Source organism: Miniopterus natalensis, chromosome 2 (assembly GCF_054644295.1).
Source record: "Miniopterus natalensis isolate mMinNat1 chromosome 2, mMinNat1.hap1, whole genome shotgun sequence".
NCBI classification, from domain to species: Eukaryota; Metazoa; Chordata; class Mammalia; order Chiroptera; family Miniopteridae; genus Miniopterus; species Miniopterus natalensis.
In genome coordinates, this window is record NC_142082.1 from 162,924,131 (window position 1) to 162,938,162 (window position 14,032).

The window sequence follows — 14,032 nt, forward strand, 5'->3', positions numbered from 1 at the left end:
TTCATAGGTGGGCAATCCAAAGTACCCAAGCGGACAGAACTCAGTTGGTCTCAGTGGGGCACGGAGCTTTTAATCCATAGCCTAACTCTGTGAAGGCCAGCATACAACTGTTGCAGGGGAGTTCTGACCCTCTCTTTTATTTATTTTAGATTTTAAAAATTGATTTTTAGAGAGAGAGGAAGGGAGAGGGAGAGAGAAAGAAACATTGATGTGAGAACGAAACATCGACTGGCTGCCCCCTGCACGCCCCCTACCAGAGATGGAGCCCTCAACCTAGACCTGTGCCCTGACGAGGAATCAAACCAGCAGCCTTTGGCGCCCGGGACGATGCCAGCCAACTGAGCCACACCCGCCAGGGCCTGACCCTCTCTTTTATGTTCCCCTGGGCAGACGTTGATGGCCTGAAGTAACACCCAGTTAGAACTGTCTTCAAGGCAAGCTCAGTGGCATCTTCCAGTCAAAACTCATCCTGCCCCATTCAGGATACTCAAAGGCGGGGATGTTTCTGTGGTTCCTTTTTACTCTTTAATGAAAACATTAAACTACAAGCATTATTTTTCTATAAAATCTTACAAGTAGGAAAATGCTATATGTTGTCCTTCTTGATTGAAATGATGTATTTTATCCCTATGGGAAGGAAGTGCAACTGCTTTTAGTTTCTTCCCTGAAGGCAGTGTTCTCGGTTTATTGATCCCAAGAGAAGACAGAATTATGACACAGGATTAGTAAAGAGCCCCACCCCAAGGAAATATTTTCTAAAATTCTCCTTTAATATCATTTCTACAATTCCCCCAAAATTCATTTACCCTTCCAGTTACCCTGCTGACCCCAAGAACATTCTGATCCGGGCTCAAGACCAGAATCTCTTTTTTGGAACTCATTTTAAAGATTTTTCTTTCTCATTCAGGAGATAAATGACTTTTCTCTTGCCTATTTGAATGGAATCTTGCTCTTTGGACACGTGCTACAGATATTTCTTAAAAATGGAAAAGATGTTACCAGCCCCGAATTTGCTCATGCGTTCAGGAACCTCACTTTTAAAGGTACTGGTCATCTAAAAGCAAACAACACTTAACTAACACTTTCTATAGAAAGCGAAGAAATATGGACTTTGGGAAGCAAAGAGGGGGTTTGGAAATAGATGGATCAGCAGATAACTTACCATTGAACTTAATTGGGGGCAAACACCATTGTATAGACTTTGGGAGTGCTATTATCAATAACTACCTCAGTTTATGCTTTAGAACTTCAGAATCTCTGAATATCAAGGAAAGAGCATGTAGCTCAGACCCTGTAGTTATGAACAAGTTCATTGCAGATCATTTTGAGCCACGATGTCCTGACTGTGCTTGGAGATTAGCAAAAAGAAAAATATCTGTGGTTTGATTTTGGTTCTCCCATGTTTCTGTTTCCATCCTTCAGAAATCAGGGACCCTGTGTTACCCCTCCAACTCAAAACCTCTCATAGCAATACCACCCAAAACTTCTCAACACACGTCCCTCTGAACTACAGGGATCAGCATTTCCTTTCCACACAAGCTCCTATTGAAACTCATTTCCCAGATCTCATCCAGATACTATAAAAAATATTTCTTTTTAGATTAATGTATATTAAGTGAAAGATGAATGATAGTTGACTTTTCTAACTTGCCTTATATCCTTACTCTGAAAAGCCTTTATCCTACTGCAGAGGGAGTCTCCTCTTGGCTTCAGAGGGGGGTAGATACCCAGCACTAATGTCTGAGGGCTGCCTCAATGTCTATGGAGCATGACAATGATAGAAGAGGTCACTGCCGCTCCCCTGAAGAAGCAAAGAGCGAGGGGGGACTTAGCATACTGTCCTCAAGGTTCAATCCCTGTTGTAATATGTCATGAAAGATTCTTAGTTGAGTTTTCCTTTTAGCATTTTGAATATATCAGCCTGCTGCCTTCTGGTCTTCAGAGTTTCTAATGAGAAATCAGCTAACCACCTTATTAAGTATCCTTCGTATGTGACAAATCACTTCTCTTACTGCTTTCAAAATTCTCTTTGTCTTTACTTTTGAGAGTTTTATTATAATATGTCTTGGTGTGTGTCTCTGAATTCACCTTACTTGTAGTTGATTGAGCTTCTTGCATGTTTATATTCATGTCTTTGATCAAACTTGGAAAGTTTTTGGACATTATTACTTCTAATATTCTCTCTTCTCCATCTGGGACTTCCACAGTGCATACGTTGGTCTGCTTGATAATGTTCCACAGGCCTTTTAGGTTCTGTTCACCTTCCCTCAATCTTTTTTCCTTCTGTTCCTCAGAGTCAAAACTGTCATTGTCCTATTTCATGTTTGCTGATTCTTCTGCCTGCTCAAATCTGCCTTCGAATCCCTCTAGTGAATTTTTTTTTTCTTTTCAGTTATTGTACTTTTCACATCCAGAATTTCTTTTTGGTTTCTCTTTTAGATCTTCTTTCTCTTTATTGATATTTTCATTTTGTTTATGCATCATTTTCTTGACTCTATCCATATCTCCTTTTAGCTCTGTAAACATCTTTTTTTTTTTTCTTTTTTTTTTTTAAATATATTGATTTCAGAGAGAGGAAGGGAGAGGGAGAGAGAGAGAGAAACATCAATGGTGAGTCATTGATCTGCTGCCTCCTGCACGCCCCTGACTGGGGACTGAGCCCGCAACCCGGGCCTGTGCCCTGACTGTGAATCAAACCTCAGTCTCCTGGATCCTAAGTCGATGCTCAACCGCTGAGCCACGCCTAGTTGAACTAAGATAGTTGTTTTAAAGCCTTTGACTAGTAGATTCACTGTCAGGTCTTTTTCTGGGACAGTTCTGTTATATTTTTCTTTTGAATGGGCCATATTTTCCTGTTTCCTTGTATGCCAGGTGATCTTTTGTTATTCAAAATTTGACATTTGAATATAATAATGTGGTAATTCTGGAAACCACATGGGGAATGGGAAATTCCCCAGGGTTTGCTGGTTTTTGTTTTTGTTTTTTGTTTATTTTTGTAGGCTATCTCTATGCTAAGGAGTAAACTTAAGGCCTTCTTGGTTCTTTTCTGAACTTCTGGTTTCTCCTGGGCATGTCCAGTGCAGTTGCTTGAATGTCCTAGTCATCAATGTCTGTCTCTCAAAGGGAAGAAAGAGAAAAACTAAGGGGGTAGAAGGGGCACCAACCCTTTATACCCCAGGAAGGTCATATTAGCAGAGGGATGGGGTTTGCAACAATGGGAGGAGATGCAGCAACAATGGCTGCCACCTCTTTGTCTGCACCTCTGTGATCATAAGCAACAATCAGCACTTAGAGCACAGATCCCTGGTACTTGGAGGACAAGGTCTTTCTTTTCTGTTCACCCTGGCTCCTACAAGCTGTGTGTGAACTGCTCCAGGAACACATGCACAGCTGTCTGCCACAGGACTGAGGGGTGGGGGAATAAGTAGCTACTGCTGCTATGCGAAGAGCGGAAATGGATGAAAATTAATCACAACTTACCATCTAAGCCTTCCCCTGGAAGTTGTAAGCCCTTTGAAAGACTTCAGAGTTCCAGAATAGTTTCACCAGACAGATTCTGCAAGTGCAATTGTTATCTAGGTGGGGGGAGATAGATTTCTGGTGCTTCCTACTCTACCATCTTCTCAGAATCCTCCTATGTGTACTCTTTTTTTTTCTTCTTCAAATATGTTTTTATTGATTTGAGAGAGAAAGGAAGGGAGGGGGAAAGAGAGAGGGAGAAACATTGATGTGAGAGCAAAACATCGATTGCTTGCCTCCCACACGCACCCCGACTGGGGATCGAACCTGAGACCTGGGTATGTGTCCTAATGGGGAATTGAACTTGTGACCCTTCGGTGCATAGGATGATGCCCAACCAACTGAGCCACACCGGCCAGGGCTTCTGTGCATTCTTAATTAATTTTATCATATCCATGATCTTGGTCAAGCATCTTTTTTTTTCTCTTTTTATATATCTTTATTGATTTCAGAGAGAGGAAAGGATAGGGAGAGAGAGAGAGATAGAAACATCAATGATGAGAGAGTCATTGATCGGCTGCAGCCCGCAACCTCGGCATGTGCCCCGACCGGGAATCAAACCCTGATCGCCTGGATCCTAGGTCGATGCTTAACCTCTGAGCCACGCCCAGCCGGGCTTGATCAAGCATCTTAATGGCCACTAGGCCAGGCTTAGAGCCAGGAGACATTTATGTACTAAATTAGCCACTCACTAGGGGTACAACCTGGAAGAAGTAATTTACATCTCTAATCTCAGATTTCTCATCAATGAAATGGAGATCCTAGTTTCTATATCATGGTATTTTAGGAAGGGCAAAATGATAAATGCATATAAACCACTTAGCACAGAGCCTGGCATAGTAGATGCAAAATAAATATTAGCTATTATGTTAAACCATATGAAACTGATGATATTTGATCATATTTTTACCTAAACAGCCATTTCATAACTTTGTTGTACTGCTATTATTTCATAGATGAGAAACTAAGACACAGAGAACTTAATTTTCTCAGTGTCTTCAACCAGCAAGTGATAGTGAGGGAATTTTGATCTTTTTAGAATCTAAGTTAGATTGTGCAGTGACCTACACACTGTGATACTAGTCTAGTAAATATTCTTAGCAAAAACTTCTCACTAATAATCAGGAGGAATCTATTACACTTAGTGCCACCCTAAATGCGATGAAAAAGATTTTTCCTTCTAACTAAATAACGTCTCTCATAAAAATACTATTCAGAGATCTCAGGGCCAAAAACCAATCCCGATGCCCTCAGATTAGATCATTTAGGTCAACAATTTTTCAGTGAAATAAAGCAGTTTGAACCTATTTTATATTGTCAGGATCCAACTGGTCTTTCAGTCAGTAAGTTAACAAATGCCTCTAACTCTTTCTGATTTTGCTCTAGGGTATGCAGGTCCTGTGACTTTGGACATCTATGGGGATATCGACAGTACTATGGTGCTTCTATATACCTCCACGGAGACCAACAAAGTATGTCTGACTTCTTATCAAGAACTTGGGTTCAAGTGATTGGCTGAGGAGGGATAACTTGAGAGGCGAGTAATAGTGAAGGAATTAGAGAAGTATGTAAACGTAACTTCTGGAAGTTGGTTTATATCCGATTCACAATTATGCTCCACTTGGGGCAGCATTCCTTAAGCATTTTGACCTATGGAACTTTTTATTCACTCTATTTACTATATAAAAGCATACCACCCAGAATACATTGACATAAAGACCAGACTATTGATCGGATACCAACGAGAGGGTGACAGTGCTCTTGTAAGAATTTATTCATTTCCACAACTAAAAATTTCAGTAAAACATTTCCTGTTCTCTCCATCTGAACTCTCTTGAAAATCACTGTGCAATCCCTCTGGCACATATTAACAGCCCAATAATGCTATGCTTTTATTCACATTATGTATGTCTTCTCTCCAACTTAGTAGGTTCTTTAAAGACAAGGAGTGGATTTTACCTCTACATGTCTCCAGTGCTTAGATTCTTATCTGGCACATAGCTGATGGCTGATCAGCATTTAAAAACAAAGCACCTGTTTTTATGTCACCCAAAGTAGCACCCACCTGAAACTATTAAAGACACTGTTGTAGCCACCCAAATGGTCAGTAGAAAGCTTTTGTACTTAAGAGGGTGGGTCCTTAAATAACTAGGACTCCAAAAGAAAGAGTTATTCATTCTCATGTAATTTTCCAGTGTGAGCATCATGTCATTCTTAGGAACATATATATTGATCCAGCTTTGTAAAAGATATCAGTATTGGAAAATGTGGATAGCTAGAGAAAAGAAAGTTAAACTAGAAATTTGGGGGCAGCATTTCAGAAACATAATGTAAAGTTTTCAGTTACAATATTGGACCTTTAATATAATGCTATATTTAGCATACATTCACTGGTAATACCTTAAAATAAGATCCTCTCCATGCTTCAGTTACTAGTAGTAACAACAAAGATAACTACTCTCCCCTCTAAGTTAGTTGCACTTGGGATGAGTGTAAGAGCCTATGTCAGCCTCATGACTGCTCTTCAAAATAAAAATATGTTGTTCTGTGCACTTCTCTCTGAAGGCAAATATATTGAATATTTCAATAATCTAATGCCACCAATTGTGCTTTGTAATACGTGTATGTGGGGAAACCAGGGATAAATTTTCAAAACATAGCGCTATAGGTATATTATTCTATATTCAGGGTAGGTCTCCGTAGAGATTCACTGTACCATACCCTAATGTACAGGATATTTCCTACCCTCAATACATGCAATTTTAGATTCTGCTGTCAAGTTAAGAGTATATTTTTGAGGACGTAAAACTTGTGTCCAGAGTATTTTGAGGGAATGATGAATTTAGAAAGATGGTTATTTTTTAGATGTCTGTTAAAAGCTGATTCAACGTGGGTAGCAGTAATTTAAGGATACATTAATATTTGCATTGTCAGATTACTTGAAAAGAAGCCTTTTGTCTTAAAAACCTAGTGCCTTGTACAAGAAAGCACATTAGAGGAAAAAAAGAGATTCAAAAATTTTGTAATTGACAGGACTTAAGAAATAAAGTATTTCAGAGCCCCTTGACATATATCAAAATAGATCATTGATTTCAGCTGTGGTACATTTTTTCAAGAAATCGTTTTCAATAATAACTTAATATTGTGGAAAACATTGGTGCTTCACTTCTCAGGTAACTTGGAGCTAGCCATTTAATTTCTCTTAGCTTCTATTTTATTATATAAATACTTTAAGTTTTACTTTCAATGACAGTTTATATTCATATTCTTTTGTATTAGTTTCAGGTGTACAACATAGTGGTTAGACAATCATATATTTTACGAAGTGATCACCCCCATATTTCAAGTACCCACCTGGCACCATACACAGTTATTACAATATTATTGACTATATTCCCCATGCTATACTTGGGACTCTTGTGACTACAAGTTTCTACTTCTTAATCCCTTTACCTTTTTCACCTAGTCCCCCAAACCCACTCCCCTCTGGCAACCATCAGTTTGTTCTCTCTATAAGTGAAATCATATGGTATTTGCCCACCTCTGACTGACTTATTTCACTGAGCATAATACCCTTTAGGTCCATCCATTCTGTTGCAAATGGTAAGATTTCATTCTTTTTTATGGCCAAGTAATATTCCATTGTATATATGTACCACAGCTTTTTTATTCAGTTTTCTATTGATGGGCACTTGGGTTGTTTCCATACCTTGACTTTTGTAAATAATGCTGCATTGAACATAGGGGTGCATATATTCTTTTGAATTAGTGTTTTGGGTTTCTTCAAATATATACCAAAAAATGGAATCACTGAGTCAAATGGCAGTTCCATTTTTAAATTTTTGAGAAGCCCCCATACTGTTTTCCATAGTGGCTGCACCAATCTGCAACCCCACCAACAGTGCACCAGGGTTTCTTTTTCTCCACATTCTTGCCAGCACTTGTTGTTTGTTGATTTATTGATGGCAGCCATTCTGACAGGTGTGAGGTGATAGGTCATTGTGGTTTTATTTGCATTTCTCTGATGTTTATTAACATTGAGCATCTTTTCATATGTCTGTTAGTCTTGGCCTCTATTTTAATATTTGTAAAATGAAAGGCTTGAACCAGTTCTTGAAAGACCCAAAGAACCTGTATTGGGTAGACATAGTGTATGGCTATTAAAACAATAAACAAACAAAAAACAGAAAACTAATTGACCCACATGGCGCTTAAATTCACATTCATGCTGTGAAGCAATAAATGAATCCTAATAAGCTCCCCCACGGCTGGTTAGCATTATCTTGTTTCACTGAGAACTGTTACTATAAATGTCAAATGTCATCGGACAGGACGGTCAATTTCATCAGAAGTTGTTCTAAAATCTTTTTCTGTTTATCCTTCTTTTTCATATCCTGACACAGTACAATGTTCTTTTGAGGTATGACACCCATGACAATATCACTACCACAGTGGATGACAGCCCCAAATTCATCTGGAAGGACCATAAGCTTCCTAATGATATTCCAGGCCAGGGTAAGATAGCCTCAGTGAATTTTCTTTTTTTAAAATTGTTTCTTCTGATAAGGAGAGTAAATTATATGGTGTTTGTAAGAAGCCTGTGCTTTTGTTTCATTTTGCTTATTGTCTGAATTATGTTTGCCAGGTTGATAAATGTGGACTTTACTTCTCTGCACAATGAATGATATTACAGTTCTGATCAAACACCAAAAATATCTCTATTCTAACTTAGCATACCTATTTTTAATATGAGGTCTACCCACCCTTTGACATAAATTATCCTGTAGAAAACTAGGTTTGACAATTGGGAAAACCAAAGGTATTCTTACTCCCTTTATATTTTACTGCAGTAAACTCAGAGAATGCATATTTCAGCAACGAATACTTGATGTCATCAGGCTGAGCATGGTCTCCAAAGTCTCCCCCATTCCCTCATAGGACACATATTGGGTTATAATGATGGTTACTCACCTACTTAAGATGAAGTCTCATGTTCTGGAAAGCCCTAACATGACCAGGCCTTCACCCGTGCAAGTTTCAGTGCAGCTGCATAACATTGGTCTGCCCCGGACAGGACCAGCCAGGTGGGTCCTGGGCAAAAAAGTCTCAGGACAGTCTGTCCTTGATGGAGTTGGCCAATTAATAGTAATTCCATGTTACTAATCTATTTTTAGAAAAAAAAGTTTAAATTTGGACAAATATGTATACCCAAAGATGCAAAAAGGAAGAAAAGTGGAAATAACATTAATACAATTATTAACAAGATTATGATATATAATTATATATATAATTATATATGTGTAAATGGAGCATCACGCAACCAATTAAAAATTATTATTTACCAAAAAAAATTTTTTTAATTTATTGAGATGATACTGGTTAACAAAATTATATGGATTTCAGGTGCACAATTCTACTATTCATCATCTGTACCCTGTATTATGTGGTCACCACCCCAAGTTACAAAGAATTTTAAATGGCATGGGAAACTTTACAATATAAAGTAATAGGAAAATACAGCTTTTTAGTTAATGAGATTGTAACTTTGTAGAACAGTTTATAGAAATAAGAGTGTAAATAAATATGGTAAAATGTTAACCTCTGAGTGAAAGGATCCTAGAAGATTTCTCTTGCTTTTATATTTTTCTTAATTTTCCATAATGACTCTATATCAATTTACCACTTTTTTAAATATTAAAAATTTTAAACCAGAAATACTTCTACCCCAGCCTTACTCTACCACCAGAGACTCTGAAAAGTTGATCTGACATAAAGAGAACAATTCTGGTTTCATGAGTTTGCTTGTGCTGAAGCTGTAATGACTACATTTCTAGTCCTCTTGAGCTCCGTGGGTCAAATCCGGTTCAAAATGATCCCTGTGTTTTTATTCAATGGGCTTGAGCAGGTGACTAAAGCAAAGAGGAAGGTGGGAAGTGGGGACCCCACCCTTCTACACAATAAGTAATCCTGAGCTGACTTTAGATTTATTGTTACTGATTTTTAAAGTTGATTTCTTTAGCAAGATTTTTTGTTGTTTTTTAATTTTCTCTAGAACTGTCTTCAAGCTTCCTAGGTTTTAAACCAAACTTGACTTCTGAAATATCTCTCTCTTCTCACAGGCTTCAGCAACTTTCTACTTCTTCCTTTTGTAACTTTCTGAGTTAAAATTATTCTTTCTCCTTAACTATAACTCTCGGTGGCAGTGTTAGGTTTGGATTTTTAATACACTTCTTTAAGAGGTTTTAGATGTTTGGGTTATTGAATGGAAGGTCTGTGTTGAACTTCTCAAAAAGTAATTTTTAAGAGAGCTCTGATTTACCTAAGAGAGCGTTGAATATTTATAATCTATAGGACTGGGACATTGCATCATCCTGGGCAACTTCACTTCATCCTCAGTTAACTAGAAAGGAAATGAAAACTCAGTTACCCAGAGCTTTTCATTACTTAGCTGTTACTACATTTAGTTTTATTTATTTCTTTAATCCTCCCCAAGGATATGTTTACTGATTTTAGAGAAAGGAAGGGAGAGAGGGAGAGAGAGAGAAACATCGATGTGAGAGAGAAACATCTATTGGTTGCCTCTCATATGCGCCCCTGGGACAGAACCTGCAAACCAGGCATGTGCCCTGACTGGTAATCAAACCTGCAACCTCTCTGTACACGGGACAACACTCCAACCAACTGAGCCACACCAGCCAGGGCCACTACATTTAGTTTTAAACTTTACAAATAAAGAAACTCAATCTTTCAAATAGTATGCAAATAAAACATTCCTGCCTGGTTACTGCCAACTGTGACGACGTTTATTCTGGAAATTACAGCCTCACTGTCTTTTCATTCATTCAACAAAGTTTTACATAGTGCCAGGCAATGTTCTAAGCACCTGGGACACAGCAACCGACAGCACAGATTAGGTTTCTGCTCTCGTCCAGGCCTTCAGCATCTGCCTCCTGCTTCAGTCCTGCCTCCTGCCCACCTTCCATCCAGCCACCACCACCGGAGTGGCCGCAGGAATCCAGCCATGTTTCTGCACTGTTGCCAACACTTCAATTGGGAGCTCCACTGTACCTACCGAATAAAGTCCAAATGACTTACCGCACAAAATTTCCATGATCTTTCTGCATCTCCAGCTTTATTTTTCATTTTACCTGAAATCCATTCCTCACTCTCTTCAACTTCCTCCTACTTCCTTAAAGAAAGGGTATTGCAACCTCATGCCCCTGTGTCCTTACTGGTGCTTTACCCTCTGACCAGAAGTTATCACTGCCCAATACAACTGGAAAACAGCCACTCATCCTTTATATTTAACGTGAATTTCACCTTTCCTAAGCTTTTGCTTAGCACCTCAGGAGAGTATTGATCTTGCCGTTATCCTACCAGACTTCTAGCATAATACTTATATCACACTTACTTGTTTACACATCTTTTTATACCACACACTATATGTGTAAGGTCCATTCTCTATTTATATCTCCTTGCCCCAACACAATGCCTTGGGAAGAAAAGAAGGGAGGGAGGGAGGGAGGGAGGGAGGGAGGAAGGAAGGAAGGAAGGAAGGAAGGAAGGAAGGAAGGAAGGAAGGAAGGAAGGAAGGAAGGGAGATAACTATATATATGTTTCTAGTCAGCATAATCTATACAGTGTTAATTTAAGCCAATTTACTTCTCTAAGTATAAATACTTTCCTTTGTTAAATCAGGAGATTTAACAAATCCCAAGGTTCTTTCCAACTATCATTTCCTATGACCTTGGGGTTTTAAACTCAATCTATATTCATTGTGATCCGGTTAAATAAAATGTGATAACCTTAGTAGCCACCAGAAGGCAGCAGAAGCTTAGCCTTAGAGCTAATGTGCTCTGACTTATCCAACAAGCAAAACTAAAAAGTATGTTGAATGAAAACTTACAAATTGCCAATTATAAAAATAGTCATGGAGATGTAAAGTACAGCATAGGGAATATAGGCAATAATATTTTAATAACTATGTATGATGTCAGATGGGTTCTAGACTTATCTGGGTGATTACTTCATAAGTTATATAAATGTCTAATCACTGTTGCACACCTGACACTAATACAATACTTTATGTCAACTGTAACTGAAAAATAAATTTTTAAACAAACTTTAAAATGGCTAAGAATATATTTTATTTTTCCAGTTTTTAAATAAAATTTAAAATACTATTTTAATTTGTATGTAGTGCATTTAAATCTTATAGTTCTATTTAGTGCAATGAAATATTCACACTGTGAGAAGCAGATAGGGATTAAGGTGGACTGAGGACCCAGAGGATGGGAGTCCCCCATATGCCTTCCAGCTCATGCTCTAGGGGATGTGTAATGTTAAATTTTAGTAGACGGATGAGTAGAATCCCCTGTCCCGGTTAATTGTATTTCTCATACTCGCTTTTTGAAAATAAACATAAGCATGGAAATTTATTTTAAGATAATCAAATCTTAATCTGTAATAGTGTGCAATGGTATTTTTTAAATAATTTTTGTTTTTCAGTTACAGTTGACATGCAATATTGTATTAGTCTCAGGTGTACATCTCATACTCACTTTTGTTTTCTGGCTGGGGCATGAGAATGATGGTTTTAACAATGGTGGTGGTGGTGATGGAAGTGGTGTAATAGTAATAAACAGAATTCACCAAGTCAGATGTGCCCAGAATACAAATCCAACTTCAACCTACTAATTTATCTCTGCCCTGATGAGACTAGAAATCGAGAGCTCACATTTTCACTGTTAAAAGTTTCACCCTTAGCCCTGGCCAGTTTGGCTCAGTTGGTGGGGCATGATCCTATGCACGGAAAGGTTGCTGGCTTCATTGCTGGTCAGGACACATTCCCTCGGTTGCAGGCTGCATCTCCAGTAGGGGGTGTCCAGGAGGCAGCTGATCTATGTTTCCCTCTCTCATCAGTTTCTCTCTCTCCATCTCCCTTTTTCTCTCTCTCTAAAAATCAATTAAAAATCTTTTTAAAAAAATTTCACCTTAGCAGAAATTTTTGTCAATATGTTTATTGGGTATCCTTATAATTTTAATTAATATGCATGAGCTTCTAGTGTTGTTCTATCAACTATATATAAAAGTTCTTGTGTCCCAACTTCGTAAGATGAAGACATTAGTGTCCCTATTTTTTCTTCTACCTCCTTCTCAGCTCCCAGATTCTCCTGTATTTTACTTTAATTTGTCAGGGCTGATATTTATTTGGTAATCACAATGAAGCCCTCTGTCATTTATCTATAAGTTGATAATACTTTCATTATTATTATTATTTACATGAAGCTAAATAGCATGCCACGATATCATTTCTTTCTATATAGCTCCAGTGTCTCCCCTTTGTGCCACACATACCAAAAAAAAATGAACTTTTAAAAAAAAATTACAAATTCTCAAAATCTGGCCAAATTTTACTTTGGTTCATTTTTAGACTATGTCTTCCTTAAACATTTTCCCCTAGAATTTCTGATTGGGTCTCTTCTTTTTGCTGTGAGAAGAAGCCTGTCTCCTTCAGCACATTGCTGTTACCTTGCAGCTTCTTACACACTCTTGTCTGTTGCCTGGTAATCCGTTCCGGTTTTTTTGTCTTCCACCCACTAACTTCTTAGTCGAATAGAGACCCATCGGGGCTTCAATGAACCACAGGTTTCCTGTAGTTTATAATTGTTGCTGTCTTTCTCCATCTGACTTATTCCTCTGCATGCTCAGATTCCGCTTCAGTGTTGCTTTGAGTTGTACCCACGTTGCCCTGGGCTCCACTTACTCTTCTGCGAGCCCCTCACATCACCCCATCTACGCAGCTCGGCATTCTGCACGGACTCCCTGCAATGACCTAGGAGAGCTTGGAAAGGACCAGCAGGCAACGCTCTCACTTCCTCTTCCAGCCCCGGCTTACTTTTCTTCTGTTTGTGCTCTGTATTAAAAAATGCTTGTTGGCGTGGCTCAGCAGTTGAGCGTGGACCTAGGATCCAGGCGATCGGGGTTCGATTCCCCGTCAGGGCACATGCCTGGGTTGCGGGCTCGATCCCCAGTCAGGGGCGTGCAGGAGGCAGCCGATCAATGACTCTCTCATCATTGATGTTTCTATCTCTCTCCCTCTCCCTTCTTCTCTCTGAAATCAGTAAAGATATATTAAAAAATAAAAATAAATAAATAAATAAAAAATGCTTGTCACTGTCTTCCACTTCAAATTCTCCTTAGGTATATTGCTTTCAAGGACACCAGGTAGACTTCCACCACCAAAATTATTTGTGTGCTGGAAACTTTTTTTTCCCAGCAATTAAATATTAATTCCTGTCCTTTATTGACCCATATACAATTGCTTGTCTTCTGGTTTGCTCATTTGTTTTTCCTTGTGTTTTATTATTATTATTATTGTCCAAAATATTACAGATGTCCCCTTTTTCACCATTGACCCCTTCCACCCCGCACCCACTCCCCGCCCCAGGCCTCCACCACACCAGTCTTCTGGGTTCGAAGCAATAGGTCAGACAACATTTGCCACAGTCAT

General features: G+C 38.6%; 1 protein-coding gene across 1 annotated transcript in view; it reads left to right on the top strand.

Annotated features, from left to right (window-relative positions):
- The window catches only part of GUCY2C (guanylate cyclase 2C), a 65,582-nt gene that overhangs the window by 17,704 nt on the left and 33,846 nt on the right, over window positions 1–14,032 (top strand). Inside the window, exons 8-10 of the mRNA XM_016197509.2 lie at window positions 908–1,043; window positions 4,906–4,991; window positions 7,923–8,034. Of these exons, the coding sequence (XP_016052995.2) occupies window positions 908–1,043; window positions 4,906–4,991; window positions 7,923–8,034 (334 nt within the window). The remainder of the gene's footprint in view (window positions 1–907; window positions 1,044–4,905; window positions 4,992–7,922; window positions 8,035–14,032) is intronic.